The 24,110-nt window shown below is 38.0% G+C and overlaps 1 protein-coding gene across 3 annotated transcripts in view; it reads left to right on the top strand.

The window, feature by feature from the left end:
- Positions 1-24,110, top strand: part of ITCH (itchy E3 ubiquitin protein ligase) — a 139,836-nt gene that overhangs the window by 46,423 nt on the left and 69,303 nt on the right. For all 3 annotated transcript variants that reach the window (XM_039248704.1, XM_039248705.1, XM_039248706.1), the window contains exons 4-6: positions 15,277-15,418; positions 17,764-17,888; positions 18,948-19,085. In XM_039248704.1, the coding sequence (XP_039104635.1) occupies positions 15,277-15,418; positions 17,764-17,888; positions 18,948-19,085 (405 nt within the window). The remainder of the gene's footprint in view (positions 1-15,276; positions 15,419-17,763; positions 17,889-18,947; positions 19,086-24,110) is intronic.

The following is a 24,110-nucleotide window of genomic DNA, read 5'->3' as shown; positions in this document are numbered from 1 at the left end:
TATAGTTTGGAGTTTCTTTAGCTGGGGCTGAGAGCTTTCACAGTCTGGCTCCATATGTTCTCTTTGTAGATATTTATACATGAACTATTTGGTGAGTCACTGGATTTTCTTCAGATACACCTGTGTCTATATCACACAATGAAGCCTCAGTCTCTATCCTTTCAGTGACATTTATTTCTTCTAGAACAATTATCATCTTCTGTATGGTATTTTAGCTTTTATTACACCTATCTTATATCCACATTTAGATTATGACTATTAGGCCACAAACCGTGTCCTTATTATTATCTTCTTCAGAACCTAGAAGTGATTGAATTGTATAAAAAATCACTTTCATGATGTGACAGCATCCTAGATTTATTTTTGGGAATTCCTTCACTGTAGTCTCTTTCCTTAGCAGTGTCTGATTCTCAATGAAAGATAGTGATATTTCTTTGTTAAGCAAGATGCTGATTATTTTCCTCTGCTCCTCATTCTGAAGCTAGCCTGAGTGGCTGATTTAAATTGAGCCAGCTTCTTAGGAGTTTTTCTGGGCCGCTTAACATTAAACCTTTGATTGGAGTAATCTTTAAAAAAATCTTTACTTTTTCAGGTTACATAAGTAATACATGTGTTTTTTATTTTTGAAAACTCAGTAAAATAGGGGTGCTTGGGTGGTTCAGTCAATTAAGCATCTTGACTCTTGATCTCAGCTCAGGTCCTGATCTTAGGGTCGAAAGTTCAAGTCCCACACTGGGCTCTGCGCTGGGCATGGAGCCTACTTAAACAATAACCAAAAGAAAAAAAAAGTTAAAATAACCTCAATAAAATAATGAAATGAGGGGTCCTATTTATCATCTCAGTCCTCAGAGATGACACTGTTACTCCTTTAGGTTTAGGTTAGGTTTATATTTCTTCACACTTTTTTCTTTGCATAAATTGTTTATCTTGTTTGCTATCATCATTATTCTTATAGTAGGAAAACATTTGATACATGGTTGAATGCACCCCAGGAAGACATAATTCTTGTCATGTTAAAGTTTTTAATCTTGGTTCTAAAAATTCTGAGACTGCACAAATATAAGACAAAAACAATTTAATAAAAACAAATAACATGAAGAATGGATAAAAGTTATATATTTGGCAAATATATTATTAGATATGAGACAAATAGAAAGCATAAGAGTATAAAGACTAAAGTGCCAAGTTGAATAGAATCAAATGAATGCCTTTCATAATTCATTGTTTACTTAATATGCTTTTGATGCTAGAAACCTCAGAACTAAGTTATTTGCACATTTCCCTTTAATGACATTGTATTTTTTACTGTGTGTTAATGGATCAGTTATAGTATTGGTTGTTATTATTTTTCTTTTTTTGTAAGCTGCCTCAACATCTTTCTAGATAGAAACAAGATGGACATAAAAATTGAGGTGTAAAAAATAAATGCGATGGTATATGGTATTGGTAAGAAGAGATAACAGCTTTGGTCAGGAAAGCAAGATCACATTTGACCAGAGCTGCTGTGAAAGAAAGTAGTGCTTGAAGCATTGTTAATATTTAAATGTAAAATAGGAAAGGAAATTATTTTAAAAAATATATAGGGAAGTAGAAAGGATGCTTTTAGGAGAGAATAAGAGCAAAAGACTTCAATCAGAGAAATGAACAAGGCTTCGCTAAAACCCCTGAGAGCCACTGCTGCAGAATTGGAGCCTTAACGGGAGTGGGTCATCTTCAGGTGTGTATGAGGGCTACAAAAATATCATTGCTGGGAGAGATAGAAAGAAATCAGGGCTTTTAACAAAGAGCGGTCAATTTTACTTTTGTTTCGGAAAGTTAGTATGAAAGACTGATAGGAGAATTGAAATTGGTAAGTTAATTTTGAGAGAGAGTGGGGAAGGGGCAGACAGAGGGATAGAGAGAGAGAGAGAGAGAGAACCCCAGGCAGTCTCTGTGCTGTCAGCACAGAGCCCAGCATGGGGCTCTGTCTTCCAATCTTCCAGACCATGAGATCATGATCTGGCCCAAAATCAAGAGCTGGATGCTTAACCGACTGAACCACCCAGCCACCTCTTGTCTTTTTTTTTTTTTCTTTCAATCAATCTAGTTATTCCAGCACCATTTATTGAAAAGCTGTTTTTGTCCCTTGAATGTTCTTGATTCCTTTGTCAAAGACTAGTTGACCTTATATATTTGGGTTTATTTCTGGGCTCTCACTTCTGTCCCATTGATCTGCCAGTTTTTATGTCAGTACCATACTGTTTTGATTACTATAACTTTTAGGATAGCTTAAAATCAGTAAGTATGATGCCTCCTGCATTGTTCTTCTTTCTCAGGATTTCTTTGGATATTCAGGGTCTTTTGTGGTTCCATATAAATTTTAGGAGTGTTTTTCCTACTTTAGTCAAAAATGCCAGTGGTATCTTGATAGGTAGTGCACCGAACCTGCTGATGGCTTCTTTACCTCTTACTGTTTTCTTACCTCTTTCATATTTATTTACTTATTTATTTATTATTAAGTAGGCTCCATAACCATCATGGGGCTTGCACTCTTGACCCTTAGATCAAGAGTCACAATCTCTACCAACTGAGCCAGGCAGGTGTCCCTATTTTCTTACCGCCTTCTATCATACATACAGAGAAAGACCTACATTCCTGTTAATTATTCATTTACAGTATATATTGGCTAATTGATTATCCTTACCTGTTTAAGTGAGGGCAAATAGAAAAATTTTTTCCAGATAAATGGCACCTTTTGTAAGTTATAGCAACTTACAAAAACAAAAAGTTAAAAAAAACCCTCATAGTGCTGTTTGTTGATAAATGGATTGTTTAGAGGACTTGGATGTAAGTTGTAATTTCATTGAATTTTTTTTCTAAATTTAACTTAATTTACTTTTTTTATTTTAGAGAGTGAGCAGGAAAGGGGCAGAGGGAGAGAGAATCTTAAGCAGGGTCCATGCACAGTGTAAAGCCTTTTGAGGAGCTCCATTCTACTACCCTGGGATCATGACCTGAGGTAAAATCAAGACTCAACCAGTGCAGCTACCCAGGTGCCCCTCACTGATTTCTTTATAAGAGTATCAAAAGAGAGGCACTTCGGTGGCTCTGTCGGTTAAGTGAATGATTCTTGATTTTGGTTCAGGTCATGAATTCACAGTTCATGAGTTTGAGCCCTGCATTGGGCTCTGTGCTTGGGATTCTCTCTCTCTCTCTCCCCCTTTCTCTCTGCCCCTCCCTTGCTTATACTCTTTCTCTCTTATAAATAAATAAAGCTGAATAAAAGAGTATCAAAGGAAAGTCAGTGTCACCTTTCTTTCTCAGCATTTACATAGAATAAAAAAGTATTAGTAACATTTCCTTTTTTTTATAATTATGAAGTTAGCTAACATACAGTGTATATACAATGTGTTCTTGGGGCGCCTGGGTAGCTCAGTTGGTTAAGCATCCGACTTCGGCTCAGGTCATGATCTCACTGTTTGGGTTCCCAGGCCCCGCGTCGGGCTCTACTGACAGCTAGCTCAGAGCCTGGAGCCTGTTTCAGATTCTGTATCTCCTCTCTCTGACCCTCTCCTGCTCATACTGTCTCTCTCTCTCTCAGAAACAAATAAAAAATTTTTAAAAAATTTTAAAAAACAAGAACAACAACAACAACAAAAACGTGTTCTTGGTTTTAGGGGTAGATTCCTATGATTCATCACTTACATATGACACCCCGTGCTCATCCCAACAAATGCTCTCCTCAGTGCCCATCACCCAACTCCCCCCTCCTGCACGCACCCATCACCCTCAGTTTGTTCTCTGTATTCAAGAGTCTCTTATGGTTTGCCTCCCTCTTTCCTTGAAACTGTTTTTTCCCCTTCCCTTCCCCCATGGTCCTCTGTTAAGTTTCTCAAGTTCCATATACAAGTGAAAACATTTATGTCTTTGACTGACTTATTTCACTTGGCCTAATACCCTCCAGTTCCATCCATCTTGTTGCAAAATGGCAGAATTTCATTCTTTCTCATTGCCAGCTAATATTCCATTGTATATATAAACTACATCTTTATCTTTATTTGACATTTGGGCTCTTTCCATAATTTGGCTTTTGTCGAAAGTGCTGCTATAAACATTGGGGTACATATGCCCCTTTGAATCAGCACTCCTGTATCTTTTGGATAAATTCTTAGTAACACTATTACTGGGTCATAGGGTAGTTTTATTTTTAATTTTTTGAGGAACTTCCACACTGTTTTCCAGAGTGGCTGTACCAGTTTGCATTCCCACCAACAGTGCAAGAGGGTTCCTGTTTCCTCCACATCCTTGCCAACGTCTGTTGTTTCCTGAGTTGTTAATTTTAGCCACTCTGGTGTAAAGTGGTATCTCATTGTGGTTTTGACTTATATTTCCCTGATGATGAGTGATATTGAGCATCTTTTCATGTGTCTCTTGACCATCTGGATGTCGTCTTTGGAAAAGTGTCTATTGATGTCTTCTGCCCATTTCTTCACTGGATTGTTTTTTGGCTGTGAGTTTGGTAAGTCTGTTATAGATTTTGGATACTAACCCTTTACCCAGTATGTCATTTGCAAATACTTTCTCCCAGTCTGTCAGTTGCCCTTTAGTTTTGTTGATTGTTTCCTTTGCAGTGCAGAAACTTTTTATCTTGATGAGGCCCCAATAGTTCATTTTTGCTTCCATTTCCCTTGCCTGAGGAGGGAAATTGCTGTGGCTAAGGTCAGAGAGGTTGTTGCCTGTTTTCCCCACTAGGGTTTTGATGGTTTCCTGTCTCAAGTGTAGGTCTTTCATCCATTTTGAGTTTATTTTTGTGTATGGTGTAAGAAAGTGGTCCAGTTTCATTCTTCTGCATGTTGCCATCCAGTTCTCCCAGCAGCATTTGATAATGAGCCTGTATTTTTTCCATTGGATAGTCTTTTCTGCTCTGTTAAAGATTAGTTGGCCATACATTTGTGGGTCCAATTCTGGGTTCTTTATTCCATGTGTCTTTTCTTGTCGCAATACCATACTGTCTTAATGATTACAGCCTTGTAGTAGAGGCTGAAGTTTGGGATGTGATGCCTTCTGCTTCGATTTTCTTTTTCAATGTAACTTTGGCTATTCAGGGTCTTTTGTGGTTCCATACACAATTTAGGATTGTTTGTTCTAGCTCTGAGAAGAATGCCAGTGCAATTTTTTTTGAGGTTGCATTGAATGTGTAGATTGCTTTGGGTGGTATTGACATTTTAACAATATTTCTTCTTCCAGTCCATGAGCATGGAATGTTTTTCAATTTCCTTCATAAATTTTCTATAGTTTTCAGCATACAGATCTTTTACATCTTTGGTTAGGCTTAATCCTGGGTATTTTATGGTTCTTGGCATAATTGTAAATGGGATCAATTTCTTGATTTCTCTTTCTGTTGCTTCATTATTGGTGTATAGAAATGCAGCTGATTTCTGTACATTAATTTTGTACCCTGTGACTTTGCTGAATTCATGTATCAGTTTTAGCAGCTTTTTGGTGGGGTCTTTCGAGTTTTCCATGTAGATAGAGTATCATGACATCAGTGAAAAGTGAGAGTTTGACTTCTTTGCCAGTTTGGATGCCTTTTATTTAATTTTGTTGTCTGATTGCTGAGGCTGGGACTTCTAACACTATGTTCAACAACAGTGGTGAGAGTGGATATCTCTGCCATGTTCCTGATCTCATGGGGAAAGCTCTCAGTTTTTCCCCATTAAGAATGATATTAGCTGCGGGCTTTTCATATATGGTTTTAATGATGTTATGTTCTTTCTATCCAGACTTTCTTGAGGGTTTTTATTAAGAAAGGATGCTGTATTTTGTCAAATGCTTTTTCTGCATCTGTTGACAGGATCAAATGGTTCTTATCCTTCCTTCTGTTAATGTGATGTATTACGTTGATTGATTTGCGAATATTGAACCAGCCCTGCAGTCCAGGAATGAATCCCACTTGATCGTGGTAAATAATTCTTTTGATATACTGTTGAATTTGATTTGCTAGTATCCTGTTGAGAGTTTTTGCATCCATGTTCATCAGGGATATTACCCTGTAATTCTCCTTTTTAGTGGGGTCTCTGTCTGGTTTGGGAATCAAGTTAATGCTGGCTTCATAGAATGAGTCTGGAATCTTCTGTTTCTATTTTTTGGAACAGCTAGAGAAGTCTGGGTATTAACTCTGCTTTAAATGTCTGGCACGATTCTGCTGGGAATCCATCTGGCCTAGAACTCTTATTTTTGGGAGATTTTTGATAACTGATTCAATTTCTTCACTGGTCATGGATCTGTTCAAATTTTCTATTTCTTCCCATATGAGTTTTGTTAGTGTGTTCATGTCTAGGAATTTGTCCATTTCCTCCAAGTTGTCTAGTTTGTTGGCATATAATTTTTCATAGTATTCTCTGATAATTGTATTTCTGTGATGTTGGTTGTGGTCTGTCCTCTTTCCTTTGTGATTTTATTTATTTGGGCCCTCTCTTTGAGAAGTCTGGCTAGAGGTTTATCAATTTTGTTTATTTTTTTAAAAAACTAGGTCTTAGATTCATTGATCTGTTGTACTGTTTTTTGTTTTTTGGGTTTTTTTTTTTTTTTTTTTTTTTTTTTTTTTTTTTTTTTTTTTTAGAGAGAGAGAGAGAGACAGTGTCAGCAGGGGAGGGTCAGAGGGAGATACAGAATGTGAAGCAGCCTCCAGGCTCTGAGCTAGCTGTCAGTACAGAGCCTGACACGGGGCTTGAACCTATGAACCGTGAGATCATGACCTGAGCTGAAGTCGGACGCTTAACCAACTGTACTACCCAGGCGTCCCTAGTAGGATGTTCTTTAACCTCCATGCATTTGGAGGCTTTCCAAGTTTTTTCTTGTGATTGATTTCAAGTTTCATAGAGTTGTGATCAGAAAATATGCATGGTATAATCTCAGTTCTTTTATATTTATTGAGGGCTGTTTTGTAACCCAGTATATGATCTATCTTAGAGAATGTTATATGCACTCAAAGAATGTGTATTCTGATTTTGGATGAAAAAGTTCTGAATGTATCTGTCAAGTCCATCTGGTCCAGTGTATCATTGGCCATTGTTTCTTTATGGATTTTTTTTTCAAATATTTTTTATTTATTTCTAGGAGAGAGAGAGAGAGAGACAGTGTGAGCAGGGGAGGGTCAGAAAGAGAGGGAGTCACAGACCCTGAAACAGGCTCCAGGCTCTGAGCTGGCAGTCAGCACAGAGCCTGACGCGGGGCTCGAACCCACGAACCGCGAGATCATGACCTAAGCGAAAGTCGGACGCTTAACCGACTAAGCCACCCAGGCGCCCCTCTTTATGGATTTTTTTGCCCAGGTGATTTGTTAGCTGCTCTAAGTAGAGTACTAAAATCCTCTGCAATTACAATAAGATTGCTTATGTTTGTGATTAATTGATATATGTATTTGGGTGCTCCAGGTTGGGAGCATAGACATTTACAATTGTTAGCCCTTCTTGATGGATAAGCCTCGTAATTATGATGTAATGTCCTTCTCCATCGCCTTTAGTTTAAAATGTAGTTTGTCTGATATAAGTATGGCTACTTCAGCTTTCTTTTGACTTCCAGTAACATGATAGATGATTCTTCGTCCCCTCACCTTCAGTCTGAAAGTGTCCTCAGGCCTAAAATTAGTCTCTTGTAGACAGCATATAGATGGATCTTGTTGTTGTTTAATCCATTCTGATACCCTCTGTCTTTTGATTGGAGCATTTAGTCCATTTACATTCAGAACTATTATTGAAAGGTACAGATACAGCATCATTGTGTTATCTGTAGATTTCATGCTTGTGGTGATGTCTCTGATCCTTTGGAGTCTTTGCAGCATTCCACTCACAGAGTCCCTTGTAGGATCTCTTGTAGGGCTGATTTAGTGGTCATGAACTCCTTCAGTTTTTGTCTGGGAAGCCCTTTATTTCTCTTTCTATTCTGAATGACAGCTTTGCTGGATAAAGGCTTCTTGATCGCCTATTTTTCCTATTCAGCACATGGAATATTTTCAGTCATTCCCTTCTTGTTTGCCAAGTTTCAGTGGACAGGTCTGCTGCTACCCTTATATGTCTACCTTTGTAGGTTAAGGCCCATTTGTACCTAGCTGCTTTCAGAATTCTCTCTTTACCCTTGTATTTTGCCAGTTTCACTATGAAATGCCATGGAGAAGATCTGTTCTTATTAAGTCTGAAGGGAGTTCTCTGAGCCTCCTGGATTTGGATGTCCATTTCCTTCCCCAGATTAGGGAAGTTCTCAGCTATAATTTGTACAAGTAAACTTTCTGCCTCTTTTTCTCTCCCTCTTCTGGAACTCCTATGATACAGATATATTTACTTTTCCATGGAATCACTTAGTTCTCTAATTCTCCCTTTGTGGTCTAGTATTTTCTTATCTCTTTTTCTCAGCTTCATCATTTTCCATAATTTTATCTTCTATTTCACTTAATCTCCCCTCTACCTTCTCCATGCTTTCTGTCACTGCATCTAGTTTATTTAGCACCTCATTTCTTAATTCATTGTGACTGTTTCTTAGGTCCTTGATCTCTGCAGCAATAGATTCTCTGTGGTCTTATATGCTTTTTTTCAAGCCCACCTATTAATCTTAGGACTATTTTTCAAAATTCTTGCTCAGTTATATTGTTTATATCTGTTCTGAGCAATTCTCTATTTCTTCCTGGAATTTCTTTTGAGAATTTTTCTGTTTCATCATATTGGCTAGTTTTCTGTCCCTTATGTGTTTTAATAGCTTGTTATGAGTCCTGCTCCTGTGAGCAGTACTATATTAAAAAGGTATTGTAACACTGTCCAGGGCCTGGCCCTTCAGGAGGTGTTTCATGCTGTCTGTTGTTGAGTCTCCGGTTGCTTTATCTCCCTACTTGTAATGGTGGTTTGGACCTCCCACCAGGTGTGCTTTGATTTGTTTGTTGAAGTGTCCCTGGAAAATATTTTTAAAAGGGGGGTGGTGGTGGTGGAAGAGAGGCCTTATCCCATAAAAAAAGAGAAATGACAAGGGCAAGGAAAAGAAAATTAAAAAAAAAATTGACCAGCAGTGAATCAGAGAAACTATACGGCTTAGTCCAGAGAGAGAGACCCGGACGGGGGGGGGCGACTAAAGGAGATACAGACGAGGTGTAAAAAGAATAGATTAAAAGTGTCTGCCTAAACAAACCAACAACCAGAATAACCAGACTAGAGAAGGAAAGAAATAAGAGGAAGAAAAGGGGGGGTGATATATATATAATCTCCTTCCCCCCACCCCCACACACATAAAGTAAGAATTGACCAAGAATCAAATCAGAGAATGAAAACTACTGGACCAATGTCTGATGGTGTCTTGAACCAGAGGTGCCTGCACTGGTCTGGAGGAGGAGCTGTTTGGTTTGATCAGTGTCAATCTTGCTCTATTAGATATGCAGATACCAGGTTCGGAGGGACGTGGTTTGGTATAGGTGGGTCCTGCCTCCACTGTGGGACCGATGTATGTTCCCTGAAACCCCACCTTGTTGGTGATGGGGAGAAAAATGGCAACACCCTAGTCTCTCCTCCCCTGACCAGGTGTCCCAAACCACTCTGTTCAGTCTGTCCTGACAGTGCCACGCGGGCCAGTTTCTTCCGCTTCACTGTCTCCTGCACCTCCCAGGTACTTGGTTGGGATTCAAACCCCTATCTTGATCAGCACATCCTGGTCCTGGGTAAGTGCCACTCCACCCATCCCGCCAACTAAGGGCCTCTGGCCCCTAACAGTGCTGAGTAAGCATGAGCGAGCTTGAGTGAATGCTTTGTCCCTCCCCCTCCCCCTTCCCAGGCACTTGGCTGAGATTAAAACCCCAATGTCTTAAGGGACCCCTGATGTCTTAAAGGATCCCCGTACTCTGGTTTCTGTCACTCTGGGGTACTCACAAAGGGCCTCTCACTGTCGGGGTGGGGGGGGCAGGCCTGCAGGGTCTTTTGTCCTTGGAATGGCTATTTGCCTCTTCCCACAGCACTCAAGGGAGAGGATTGCCTGAAGAGCTAGCTCCCTAGCCTGGGGCTGGCTCACTCCTCCCCAGTCACACAAACATAACAGGGTGGAAAAAGTCTCACAGTTAGAAATTGGCTCTTTCTCCATTTTTCCCATTCCCTGGTCCGTGGCTTTTCTCTTGTCCACATACAGTCCTATACTTCCACAGCCTGTCATTCTCTTCCTTTGTCTTTAAAATAAGAATCTCTCCCCTCCGTTCCTATGCTGCCCATTTTATCTCTCCCAGTTCTCAGTCACGCACCTACATCCTGCTGTGTTGTCCCTGTGGGTCCCTAGAGACATTTTTGTCACTCTATAGCCTGGATTCCTGGAATTCCAAGTCTTCTGGCCTCTATACTGTTGTGTTTGAGGAATGAGGGAACTTTGAGTCCCCCTACTTCTCCGCCATGTTGACCACTCTCCAGTAACATTTTCTGTAATTTGAATCTACTTTATGGAAATGACCCGAATAGCCATTTAGCTATTCAAGTTTGAGTTGAATAAGAAAGATTGTCTTTTGTGCTACTCTCTTACATAGATCTAGATAATTCATTGAAGCAGTTGCTTTGGGAACTTTTGTTGGCATTTAACTGATCTGTTCACATTTTACTGGAATATTGTTAATGAATGTCCCTGTATTGTTTTTCATACTGGGCAATAGCTTTCCTGTATAGTTTATCAGACAGATGCAAAAATTATAGCAGGAAATAATAAATACTCTCAAATGTTTTGATTAATGTGCCATTAACGTTTCTACAGTTAAACTCTTGGGGATGTCATTTCGCCCCTGACCCCAAGTTTTAGTTAAAAATAGAACTCCCCTATGACCCAGCAATAGCACTGCTAAGAATTTACCCAAGGGATACAAGAGTGCTGATGCATAGGGACACATGTACCCCAATGTTCATAGCAGCACTTTGAACAATAGCCAAATCATGGAAAGAGCCTAAATGTCCATCAACTGATGAATGAATCAAGAAGATGTGGTATATCTAAACAATGGAATACTACATGGCAATAAGAATGAAATCTGGTCATTTGTAGCAACGTGGATGGAACTTGAGGGTGTTTTGCTAAGTGAAGTAAGTCAGGCATAGAAAGACAGGTACCGTATGTTTTCACTCATAAGTGGAACAAGAGAAACTTAACAGAGGACCATGGGGAAGGGGAAGGGGAAGGGGAAAAAATAGTGGGGGAGAGGGAGGGAGACAAACCATGAGAGACTCTTGAATACTGAGAACAAACTGAGGGCTGATGGAGGTGGGGGGAGAGGGGAAGGGGGATGATAGGCATAGAGGAGGGCAGTTGTTGGGATGAGCACTGGGTGTTAATATGGAAACCAACTTGACAAACTATGAAAAAAAAAAAGAAAATAAAGAAATGTATATTAGACTAATGACTCGCATCTCCAGGGGAGTTAATGTCCCTGGATTTTGGTCTTGGTTCTGATACTTAATAGTTATGTAACGTTGTACATGTCACTAATATCTTTGAGCTTCAATTTCCTTATCTGTGAACTGAGGTAAACAACAATGTAAAATGCCCTAGAAGAATTTAAATTTCATCGTGCAGGCATTAGAGAAGTATTTGAAAAGTATTGACATGACCACATCTGTTTTAGGAAGATAACTCTAGAAGCTGAGGGGTGGCAGAAGTGAGGTTAAAAACAATTGTTAGAGACCTTTGCAATAGCCCAGGTGGTATGATACTGAGATTTTTCAGTTCCCTGACAGTTTACCATTTTTTTTCTTTTAATTTACTATAGTAAGTTAAGTTTCTGGAAGTAGTACAGTGATCTGTTTTCTAATATTGGGGCTGTAACAAAAGTTTTATGAAATCTAAACTGAGATTTAAGTACTTAATTTCTCCTGTTCAGGCTTCACAAGTGACCCTTGGGCAAGCTTTTAGGTTCCGTTAAATTAGTCTTTTTATGTGTAAAAATTAAGATGATAATTCCTACCTCACAAAATGGTCTTGAGTATTAAAATGAAAATGTTTTGGGGTGCCTGGGTACCTTAGTTGGTTAAGCATCTGACTTCAGCTCAGGTCATGATCTCATGAAAGCTTGTGAGTTTGAGTCCCATGTCAGGCTCTGTGCTGACAGCTCAGAGCCTGGGGCCTGCTGGGATTTTGGGTCTCCCTCTTTCTCTGCCCCTGTCTCACCTCACACTCTGTTTCTCTCAAAAACTAAATATACAGTAAAGAAAAGTTTTTTTTAATAAAAATGTGGCAGACACATAGCAAACACTAACTGTTGGTGTTAGTTTCACTTACCCATTTTATTTCCACATTTAAAGTTTCCTACAATGGCTCTCGTGGGGTTGGGTGGGATTATGTGGCAAAATACCTCTCAAAAGTTTGAATCCTAAAAAGTCACTGAGGGCAGATCATTTCCTTCCTGTCAGGCCTACATTGCTTTGTTCTAGGTTTAATCAGTTTCAGAGGACCGTAAGAGCTTCTGAAGTACAATGGTGGTCTTTGCATAATTGTTTAGGCCTTTTCACCTTTTCTCAGACCAGAACTGTGTTAAAAATAAGGGCTTTATATTTTTCTGTGGCAGTCCTGTGATTAAATTTTGCTTTGTATTAAGTACCAGAGCTTTATAGTACATATTAATCAGAGATAGGTCTGGGCCACACTTTACTGTTTTCTGTTCTGTAAAAGACACTTAGATGTCTCACAGACATCTCATTTTATACATTGATTATAATACTCTTGATTTCCTGCCTATGCCACTCCCCTCAGACTTTTTCCCCAGATCTTTCCATCTTATTAAATGACACTATTCTTCCATCCAGTTATTCATACTGAAAACCTGTGAATTATCCCTCCTTCCTTCTTTTTTGCCAACTTCCTCACGTAATCTAATCATGCTGGTTCTCCTTAGAAAATATTTATTCCTCCCCATATCCATGTTCCCCGTCTAAGTCCAAACCACTATCATCTCTTGATTAGATGACACTAGTAATCTCTTTATCCCTACTTTTGTCTATCAGTTTTTTTCCCCACAGCAGTAGAATGAATGGTCTTTGAGTATTAATTCAATTATCACTGTGTTCTCAGTGCCCCAAATAATATCTGATATATGTAGTAGGCACTCAGTAAATTTGTTAAATAGCACTCTTTTCTTTTAATGTTTTACTTATTTTTGAGAGAGAGGGCATGTGCACGTCTGCTTAGGGGCAGAGAGGAGGCACACATACACAGAATCCGAAGCATGCCCCAGGCTCCAAGCTTTCAGCACAGAGCCCAACTTGGGGCTCCAGTTCACGAACCGTGAGATCATGACCTGAACTAAAGTCAGATGCTCAACACAGATGCCCCAGAATAGCACTCTTATTTGAAGTTCTTCAGAGTCTCCTTATTGCATACTTCAGTAACATCTTGCAGTTTTTCTTTTTCTTTCTTTTACAGCTACTTTTTTTGATAACTGCATATTCATTTGAAATCTCATTGAACTTTCTTATACCAAATGTTCCAAAATAATGATGAAGTTCTAGTTTATAGAATGTACATACATTGTTGTATATATATACATACTAACCCAGCAGCTGGCTTGCATGCTTTCAAAAAGGCATATCATATAAGCATCAAAGGACAGAAGTGATGTTTGTGAAGTCAGGAGATTCATGGCTGCCACCTGGGACTAGACCTGCTAGGTTGCCCAGACTGTGTATGCTTTGGACTATATATTGAGTTTCTTGGGTAGCAGCTAAACAAACTCCTATAGCAATACCAAAGTTCCCTTCACCTTGATGGGCACTGGCATTCTCTGTGCTTAGCTGCTAGAATAGATACTTAGGTGGTAGAATATTTCCATGGCTGTGATCACCTCATTTATAGGGGAGCAATGAGTTGTCACTTGTGGGTACTGTGAGGTGCTCCTACTAGATTTGAATCTACTTGTTGCACCTTCCAAAGGGCTTGGAGAAGGCTGTTTTTTGGCAAAGGTAACTCAAGGGTGAAGATGAAGGAATCAGTATCTTAAGATGCGCTTTGTAGGAAGCTCTTGCTATTATGAGATACGAGATGCTAAAAATAATCCTAGTTTGTAACTGTCTTCATCTGGTGGCTTTCCAACATACTTAGAATAAAATCCAAATTCCTTATCTGGGCTTAAAAAGCTAAATGTGATCTCACCTCATTTACCATTCTTCCCTGTTTGCTATATTTCCTTCAGATATGCCAAGCCTTTTTGCTTCTCTTGGGAATGCTCTCTTCCCACTTCCAGTCTTCTCAGGGCTAGCTCCCTATCATTTAAAAATATATTTTTTTAATGTTTTATTTATTTCTAGGAGAGAGAGAGAGAGAGAGAGAGAGACAGCGTGAGCAGGGGAGGGTCAGAGAGAGAGGGAGTCACAGACCCTGAAACAGGCTCCAGGCTCTGAGCTGGCCGTCAGCACAGAGCCCGACGCGGGGCTCGAACCCACGAACCGCGAGATCATGACCTAAGCGAAAGTCAGACGCTTAACCGACTAAGCCACCCAGGCGCCCCTTAGCTCCCTATCATTTAGATAATTGCTTAAAAGTGCTTCTTCAGAGACTACCAAGTTATATTCTGCCACATTAGCCTATTTTCCAGCACAAGGACTTCCCTCTAACTAGGATATTACCTCCCCGAGAGCCAGGGCCTTTTCTATACTGTAAACTGCTCTATTTATAGTTGAGAGCAATTATCTGGTACATGTTAGGGATTCAAATATTTGTTGACTGAGTTTGTTGATGTACTTTTAGAAAAAAAAATTTTTGTTTTAGAGTGCAAGAGCATGCAAATGGGGTAGGGCAGAAGAAGAAGGAGAGAGAGAGAGAGAGGGAGGGAGGGAGAGAGAGGAAGGAAGGAAGGGAGGGAGGGAGAGAGGGAGGTGGGGAGAGAGAGACAGAGAGAGAGAGAGAGTCCCAAGCAAGTTCCATGCTCAGCACAGAGCCCAGCGCCAGGGTCATTTCTACAACCCTGGGATCATGACCTGAGCCGACAAGAGTCAGACGCTCAACTGACTGAGCCATCCAGGTACCCCTGATGATGTATTTTTTAATTGACTTCAGAGTACTGAGACTATTGATACTGACTATTAATAGTAATTTGCGTGGATGATGTGGGGGAGGTCCTGTGTTTATTTACTAGAATGGGAGGAAATACAAAGGTTATGAGTGAATAAAATTAGTATATTTTAGAGTAAAACTGCTTCTCTGAGTCAAAGTAATGATGTTTTATGTAACTATGAAAGTAAATGGATTTGAAGGATGAACTAACATCTCAAATATTTAAATATTTTCTCCTTATTTTTTGCCCAGTCATTTCAGCAAAACTTAAAGAAAATAAAAAGAATTGGTTTGGACCAAGTCCTTATGTGGAAGTCACAGTTGATGGACAGTCAAAGAAGACAGAAAAATGCAACAATACGAACAGTCCCAAATGGAAGCAACCCCTTACAGTGTAGGTTTGAAATTTTCTACAGAGTATTTAGCTTCATAAGTGAATAGAAGTGAAGCTTTAAAAGCTTCTCAACTTGTTTTCTTTGCACCTCTTCTCATGTTTTTGTTTTTCTTTCTCCTCTGTTCTAGGACTCCTTTCTCTAATCCCCTCTTTGTTTCTCTTTAGATATTTGTTTTTCCAATTTCTGCCTTCTCCAGTTTAGTTGATGCTGGTATCATTATTGCTACTGAACAGTATCTAGAGAGCCCAATGGTCATGGGCCTAGAAAGATTGTTAGCAGCTCTTTCCTTTCCCTTCCCTTCCCTTTCCCTTCTTTGTCTTTCTTGCCTGTCTGTCTGTCTTTCTGTCTTTCAAGTAGACTTCACATACAGCCTGGGGCCCAGCGTGGGACTTGAACTCACAACCCTGAGATCAAGACCTGAGCTGAAATCAAGAGTTGGACGCTTAATCAGTTGAGCCACCAAGGCACCCCTTGTTTTTGTGTTTTTAATTAAGATGCCCACACAGAACCTACACAGGGTTTTTCTTCCTTTAAAAAAAAATTCTATAACTCTGTTTTTATTTATTTATTTATTTAATTTATTTTTTAAATGTCTACTTTTGAGAGCAAGAGAGAGAGCTAGCAGGGGAGGGGTAGAGAGAGAGGAAGACACAGAATCTTTTCTGCACATGCTCCAGACTCTGAGCTATCAACACAGAGCACGATGTGGGGCTCACACTCATGAGCCGCGAGTTCATGACCTGAGCCTAAGTCAGATGCTTAACCAACTGAGCCACCCAGGCATCCTATAACTGTTTTTACACTTTACATAGCATGATTCTCTCTCTAGTGGCATACACATAGATAAGCATACCTTATATAGTTACATAATATCCCTTAACATGCATGGACTATCATGTATTTTACTAGGTTCCTATAAATCAGTCGGTTTTTTGAAGTTTATTTATTTTTGAGAGAAAGTGCAAGTGAGGGAAGGACAGAGAGAGAGAGAGAGAAAGTAAGAATCCCCAATAAACTCCATAGGATCAGCACAGAGCACATTGCAGGGCTTGAACTCGTGAAGTGTTAGATCATGACCTGAGCTGAAGTTGAACCTTAATCTACTGAGCCGCCCAGGTGCCCCTAATTCATTGGTTTCTAATGTGTCGCTATACAGCATTGCAGTATACATCCATGTGCCTATGTCTATATGTTGGTGTTTAAACATTTTTAAAAATTTTTTTAAAAAATTTTATTTTGAGAGAGAGAGAGAGAGAGAGAGAATCCCAAGCAGGCCCCTCACTGTCAGTGCAGAGCCCCATATGGGGCTCAAACTCACAAACTATTTGTAGCATGATGAGCAGTTTTAATTTTATATGCATGAAGTTGCCCCTGTAGTTCAGCGACAAATAAAAATGACAATGTGAGCATGTAGCATTCAGATGTTTTCCATAAGATTACAAGATATGGGCAATATTGATTGTACAATAAACTGTAAGAACTGTAGTCAGATTATTTTTTGATTTATTTATTTATTTATTTATTTGTTATTTTTTAAATAGTTTATTGTCAAGTTGGTTTCCGTATAACACCCAGTGCTCATCCCCACAAGTGCCCCCCACAAGTGCCCTCCTCTATGCCCATCCCCCCTCTCCCCCCCCCCCCCCCCCCCATCAGTCCTCAGTTTGTTCTCAGCATCAAGAGTCTCTCATGGTTTGGCTCCCTCCCTCTCCCCCACTATTTTCCCTCTTCTTCTACTCCATGGTCCTCCGTTAAGTTCCTCCTAATCCTCCTACACGTGCAAACATATGGTATCTGTTCTTCTCTGCCTGACTTATTTCGCTCAGCATAACACCCTCAAGGTCCATCCATGTTGCTACACATGGCCAGATTTCATTCTTTCTCATTGCCATGTAGTATTCCATTGTATAGATAAACCACATCTTCTTGATCCATTCGTCAGTTGATGGACACTTAGGCTCTTTCCATGATTTGGCTATTGTTGAGAGTGCTGCTATGAACATTGGGGTACATGTGTCCCTATGCATCAGCACTCTTGTATCCCTTGGGTAAATTCCTAGCAGTGCTATTGCTGGGTCATAGGGGAGTTCTATTGTTAATTTTTTGAGGAACCTCCACACTGTTTTCCAGAGGGGCTGCACCAGTTTACATTCCCACCAACAGTGTAGGAGGGTGCCCATTTCTCCACATCCTTGCCAGCATCTAGAGTCCTCTGATTTGCTCATTTTAGCCACTCTACACTCAGAAGGTTTTAGACATTAAAATTTAATTGTAATTTATTTAGGATCCCACTATGATAGTTTAATGAAAATAATAATTTTTTTTAATCTTTCTTCCCTTTTAGTATTGTCACCCCTGTGAGTAAATTACATTTTCGTGTGTGGAGTCATCAGACACTGAAATCTGATGTTTTGTTGGGAACTGCAGCATTAGATATCTTTGAAACCTTAAAGTCAAACAACATGAAACGTATGTATGTAAAAGTAACAGAAATTGTGCTAGGCTATTTGTTTTTCTGCAAGAAATCCATGTGCAAGAGATGCAGAATGATTATGTTCACTATTTGCTGTTACGTTTACTTGGTTATAATATTAATAAGGGGAACAGTCTTGAATGTTTGTTTATTTTGAGAGAGAGAGAGAGAGAGAGAGAGAACATGTGCATGCATGTGCACATGCAAGCCTGAGTAGAGGAGGGGTAGAGAGAGAGAGGGAGAGAGAGAGAATCCTAAGCAGGCTTTGCATTGTCAGCACTGAGCCCTTGAGATCATGACCTGAGCTGAAATTAAGAGTCAGATGTTTAAGTGTTAGAGCCACCCAGGTGCCCCAATTTTTGAATTATTTAAAGCATTCTTAGCAACTTTGGTTGTTTAGCTATTCATTTTTGACCCAATATTTTTAAATACATTTAGTAAATAGGTACTTATTAAAATATTATAACTCAATTATGGAAAACTAAAAAATGTAGAGATGAAATATGTAATCCCATTTCAAAGACAAATGATTAATATTTTGACAGATTTCTTTTTCACATGCTTTTTAAAAAATTTCCCAATTTTAGATGGCTGTGGTTTTATTTGTATGTATATATGTAGATATATAAAAACTTGAAACATGCTTGTTTTGATTACTATATCATGAGTTTAAAACATAGATGTTTTTCCATCCCTTGACTATCTAAAACATACTTTCTAAATCTCATTTAAGATTTAGAAGAAACAATTCATTCTTAAATTATATGTTTTCACTCCATAAAATTCAGGCATATATTGTTGAATAATCCTGCTGGCTTATTTTCTGCAAGGATGGAATGAACATAACAAATGAGATGATTGAGCTATGTAGTATTTTACATTATGGATATTAAACATTAGCAGATTTTGTTCTATGCCTGAAACCTTGGAGAAGTATACTAAAAACAATTTTTATCCACAAAAATGTAAATTTTTTAGGACATTGTTTTTAACAGTTAAGATGGCTTAGAGAAAAGAAAGTAACTATTTTGTTCTATAATTATGTTCTCTTACAGTTGAGGAAGTAGTTGTGACCTTACAGCTTGTAGGTGACAAAGAGCCAACAGAGACAATAGGAGACTTGTCCGTTTGTCTTGATGGGCTGCAGTTAGACTCTGAAGTTGTTACCAATGGTGAAACTACATGTTCAGAAAGTAAGTAATCACTTTTTGTATAGGCTCTTTAATGATTCTTGTGTTAGCCACCATAGAATGCTATATGTAATTATTGCTATTCTTTTTCGCCTTAAAGAAATTATTTCCTTTTTAAAAAGAGACATTGATTACTTTAAACATTTTCCTTTTAGTGCATTGTTTCTGTGAATAAAACATTTTTCTATAAGTTGAGAAATTGAAAATCTAAGTTGAATCACAGTTGATTCTGTGTAATGAATAGATTTATAAAATATTTATTTTGTAGGCCAATGATGATAGTTAACATGGCATATGATGCCACACTCCCTCTAGTGCCAATAACAGACAGTTTGTCTGTAGTAGTATCTGGCTGAGTTTAAATCTGATTTGAAATCTTTCTTAGTACTGTACCAGCCTGCCAATACAAGCTGAAATCCATTTGCCATTCCTTTTCCATTTCTGTAGGCTACATTTACAGAGGTATCTTTGTGTTACAGTAATGACAAAACCAATTCATTATACCGTATGCCAGTATAGTTTATAATTTATGATTTACTAGTTTTTGTTAAAGGGAATAATAAACATGGACTGTAATTGAAAGAAGTTTGGGACCTGAATCAGTGCCTATATAGCGAACATGCTAAATAAAAGTACTTCTTAGTGGATTTCTTTTAGATTTTTCCATTATTTACTAATGTGCTAAGTGAATTTTCACTTGAAACATCGTTTTAAGAGTCCCCAAGACAAAGAGCAGATTAGTGGTTTTCTTGATGAGTCTGACAAATTTCTTTTTGTTTACTTAGAAACTGCATTAAGAAACATTTTGCAGTTGTCAGGTGCTATTATTCTTCTGTTTCTGCTTTGGAAGACTTCCTACTTCCTCTTTAACTCATGATGTTTTTTAATAGCAGGACCTTCAACACAGTCCTGTTATATCTTCCAGATTGTTTCTTTGAGATTAATGAGGGTAGAGCGAAGTTTCTGAAATGGTCATACTGCTTCAGAGTTGACAAGTTGATTTTAATTGACTACTATTTGTAGGAACTCTGGAATAGTTAAATTTTTCCATAAATTGAAATACTAGAAGATAATATACAAGTTAGATTTCATTGTTACATTGCTTATACTCTGTATTTACAGCTTCCCAAGTTTTCTACCCCCTACAAGTTGAAACTCTTACTAATGAAAAATATTTAATAATTAACAAAGCTTATCAGTTTTCATATTTAAGAGTAGAATCTAAACTGCATATTTATACTTACAACTTTACTGTTTATTATCCATAAAAGTGAATATTTCTATGTCACCAGTTTTCCATTCAGGTAGGAAAATAATTGACAGAATTTAACCTAATTATTTGAAGTAGAGAGAGATTTTAACTGGAAAATCACAGTGTATTTTAGGATTAGAGTTGGCAGATAAAATAGGTGCCATTTTTTTAATGCTTGCCATGTGCCAGCCACTACGTCGGTGTGTTTACATATATACTCATTTAACCATCATAGCTTTCTAAGACGTAACCTGCATTTTGCGTATAAGGAAATTGAGACTCTGATAACTGAAATAGAAAGTCCAGTATTATACCAACTAGATGATGCAGAGTCAAGATTGAAATACAAATATTTGTTGCTGTTTCCTATTCTTTCCAATTGGTTCACACTTAAAAACCTAGATACTTTGAATTAAATCATGAGTGGTAAACAGATAAAATCCAGTCTAGTTCACAAGCATGCATGATGGGAACTACACTTAGGTTGTTGTTTGGTTTCATTTCTGTAATTTTAATTATAAGCCATAAATGAAAATAAGAGTTTAGCACTAAAATTGAATTTCTAGCACCTGGCATAGGTTGGTTGGATAAGAACTGGGGGTAGGGGTGTGAGGGAGATTGTTTTAGTATTCTAATAATTTTATACTGTTAAAGATTTTTAGATTATATTTTCCCCTGAGAATGTTAGTGGTTGTCTTTTGTTTTGTTTATTAAAGATTTTGTTTTTAAGTAATCTCTGCACCCAGTATCGGGCTCAAACTTACCACCGCGAGATCAAGAGTCACATGTTCTGCTTACTGAGCCAGCTGAGTATCCCATTCAGAAGTTTTTTGTGGATGAACATGTAGAATGGTTCTTAGAAGAAATTTGTTCTTGTAGACTTAAATATTTTTGGTTAATTTTTAAATAATGTTTATGAAAAAGAAATCACTGTCTGAATTTTAGTATTAAAAGTTATCAGATAATAGCTTGCTATAAATGTAGATTTAGTGGGAATATTGGATTTTCCTGATGAGACAGTATTATCTCTTTGGGTACTTAGAAATTTTTGGTTCATTGTTTTTGGTGGATAAATTTTTAAAAATGACAGATAAGTAAACCTTTTTCAAGCGAAACAGAATTTACTCAGCATGTTTGTTTTTTCTTCCCACTTATCTTCAAGCTTTATTTGAAAACTAGAGACCGTTATATCCTTATCCCACCTTCCCAACCCCTACCCTGGCTCAGAGAACAAGCTTAATATGCACCTGAGCGTCTTAATTGTAGTTGTCACATTTTCTTTGATTCTTTCTTCTCTGATTTAGAAAACAACTTCATATTTGCCCTGGTGTTTTCCTCTACTTAAGTACAGAGTTAATAGCTTTTTATGAATCTCTAAGAAGGATCCTTAGTTACACAGACTTACTGTTTTAGCACTCAGATCTAAAGTCAGTCAGTCAAATTGAGTGTGGGCATTTTTCATATCTGCAAGAACTTACCATTTCATCTATTTTTACCTCTTGGGTTACTGGTGGTGGTAGATCATTAGTTTAATACCTATCTCCCCAAATATGTCCTCCAGTAGGAAACACTGAAAAGTATTGCTATCAAAGACATTTTTCCTAAAGACAAATAAAAATCTATTTTACTTTTAAGTTCATGATTATAAAATGGGAACATATTCTTATAATGATCTTTATTTTTCACCATGCCATATATAACATATATTCTTTAAAATTTTTTAATGTTTTTATTTATTTTTCAGAGAGAGAGAGAGACTGAGTGTGAGCGAGGGAGGGGCAGAGAGAGAGGGAGACAGAGACTCCCAAGCAGGCTCCAGACTCTGAGCTTTCAGTACAGAGCCTGATGCGGGGTGAACTCATGATCCATGAGATCATGACTTGAGCCTAAGTTGGACACTTAACCGACTGAGCCACCCAGGTGCCTCATGACATACATTCTTACATTTAATATATAAACCAGCATAGTAGATTATGCACCCCATGAACTACCACACACGTTAGAAAATCTACCTGTATTTTCCACCCTATATCATTCCTTATCTTTCCTCTACAGATAATCACTACTCTAAATTTTGAATTTATCATTTCCTTGCTTAAAAAATTTTAATCACATATGCATGTCCCTAAATAGTATATTACTTGCACTTTTTCTTGAGCTCTGTGAAAATAAATTTTGCCTTTTAAAATTTATCCATAGTACTATATCTGTACCTCATTTATTTTCATTGCTGTATGATCATGTTAGGTGAATATACCACAGTTTATCCATTTTTATGTCAAAAGACATCTGATTTCTTTCCAGATCTTGCCATTAACATAGTCATAGATTGAATTTTTTTTTTTTTTTACAGATAGTTTATTGTCAAATTAGTTTCCACATAACACCCAGTGCTCATCACCACAAGTGTCCTCCTCCATGCCCATGCCCCTTTCCCCCCACATCCATCAGTCCTCAGTTTTTGTCAGCATTCAAGAGTCTCTCATGGTTTGCCTCTCTCCCCTTCCCCCACCATTTCCCCCCTTCTTCTCCCCCTTGTTCCTTAGTTAAGTTCCTCCTAATCCTCCTATACGTGCAAACATGATATTTGTCCTTCTCTGCCTGACTTATTTCGCTCAGCATAACACCCTCAAGGTCCATCCATGTTGCTACACATGGCCAGATTTCATTGTTTCTCATTGCCATGTAGTATTCCATGGTATAGATAAACCACAATAGATTGAATATTTTTGCATTTATTCATTTATATGTTTCCTGGTACAGTTTGAAGAGTCTATGTGGGATGTATGCTTGAGGATGGAATTGCTCGTATATATTGATATGTGCACTTTAGCTTTACAATATTTATTGTTTCTTCAGTGATGTCCCATTTTTATTGTGATTCTTTTTATTGAGGTAAAATTTACATAACATACAACTAACCTTATGAAGTGTATAATTCAGTGTATTCATAATGATAGTATCTACCATCTCTGATTTCAAAACACTTTCATCATCCCAGAAAAAACAAACCATTGTCTATTATATACTCTCTATTCCCCACCCCCCATCCCCTGCTAATCTCTAATATGCTTTTTGTCTTTATGGATTTGCCTATTCTAGATATATTATAAAAAAGGAATCATATAGTACATGACCTTTTGTGTCTGGATTTTTGGCATATTTTCGATGTTTATCAAAGTTGAAGCATGTATCAGTACTTCCTTTTTTGTGGCTGAATAATATTCCATTGTATGAATATGCCACTATTTGTTTATGCATTCATCTACTGGTGGACACATGATTTACTTTCCCACCTTTTGGTTATCAATGAATCATAAATAATGCTGCTGTAAATATTTGTGTACAAGTTTCTTTGTGCACATGTTTTTCATTTATCTTGAGTATATTCCTAGGAATGGAATTGCTGGTGCTTGTTTGATAATTTCTTGTTTTTGCTTATTAATTTTCTTTTGATAAGTTTTTTTTTTATATTCCCCATTTAAAAATTTCAATATCAAACCAAAAGGGAAAATTCCAATATCAGAAATCTTTGGGGATGTATTTTATTTATTTATTTATTTTTATTTAAAAATTTTAAAATGTTTATTTATTTTTGAGAGAGAGAAACGCAGACACATAGAGCATAAGCAGGGAAGAGACAGAGAGATGAAGACACAGAATCTGAAGCCGGCCCCAGGCTCTGAGCTGTGAGCACAGAGCCTGATGTGGGACTCGAACCCACAAGCTGTGAGATTATGACCTGAGCCGAAATCAGATGCTTACCTGACTGAGCC

This window comes from Hyaena hyaena, unplaced genomic scaffold, assembly GCF_003009895.1.
Source record: "Hyaena hyaena isolate Hyena2069 unplaced genomic scaffold, ASM300989v1 scaffold_315, whole genome shotgun sequence".
NCBI lineage: Eukaryota > Metazoa > Chordata > Mammalia > Carnivora > Hyaenidae > Hyaena > Hyaena hyaena.
The sequence above is the reverse complement of the archived record's forward strand: the minus strand, read 5'-3'. Positions and strand labels throughout refer to the sequence as shown.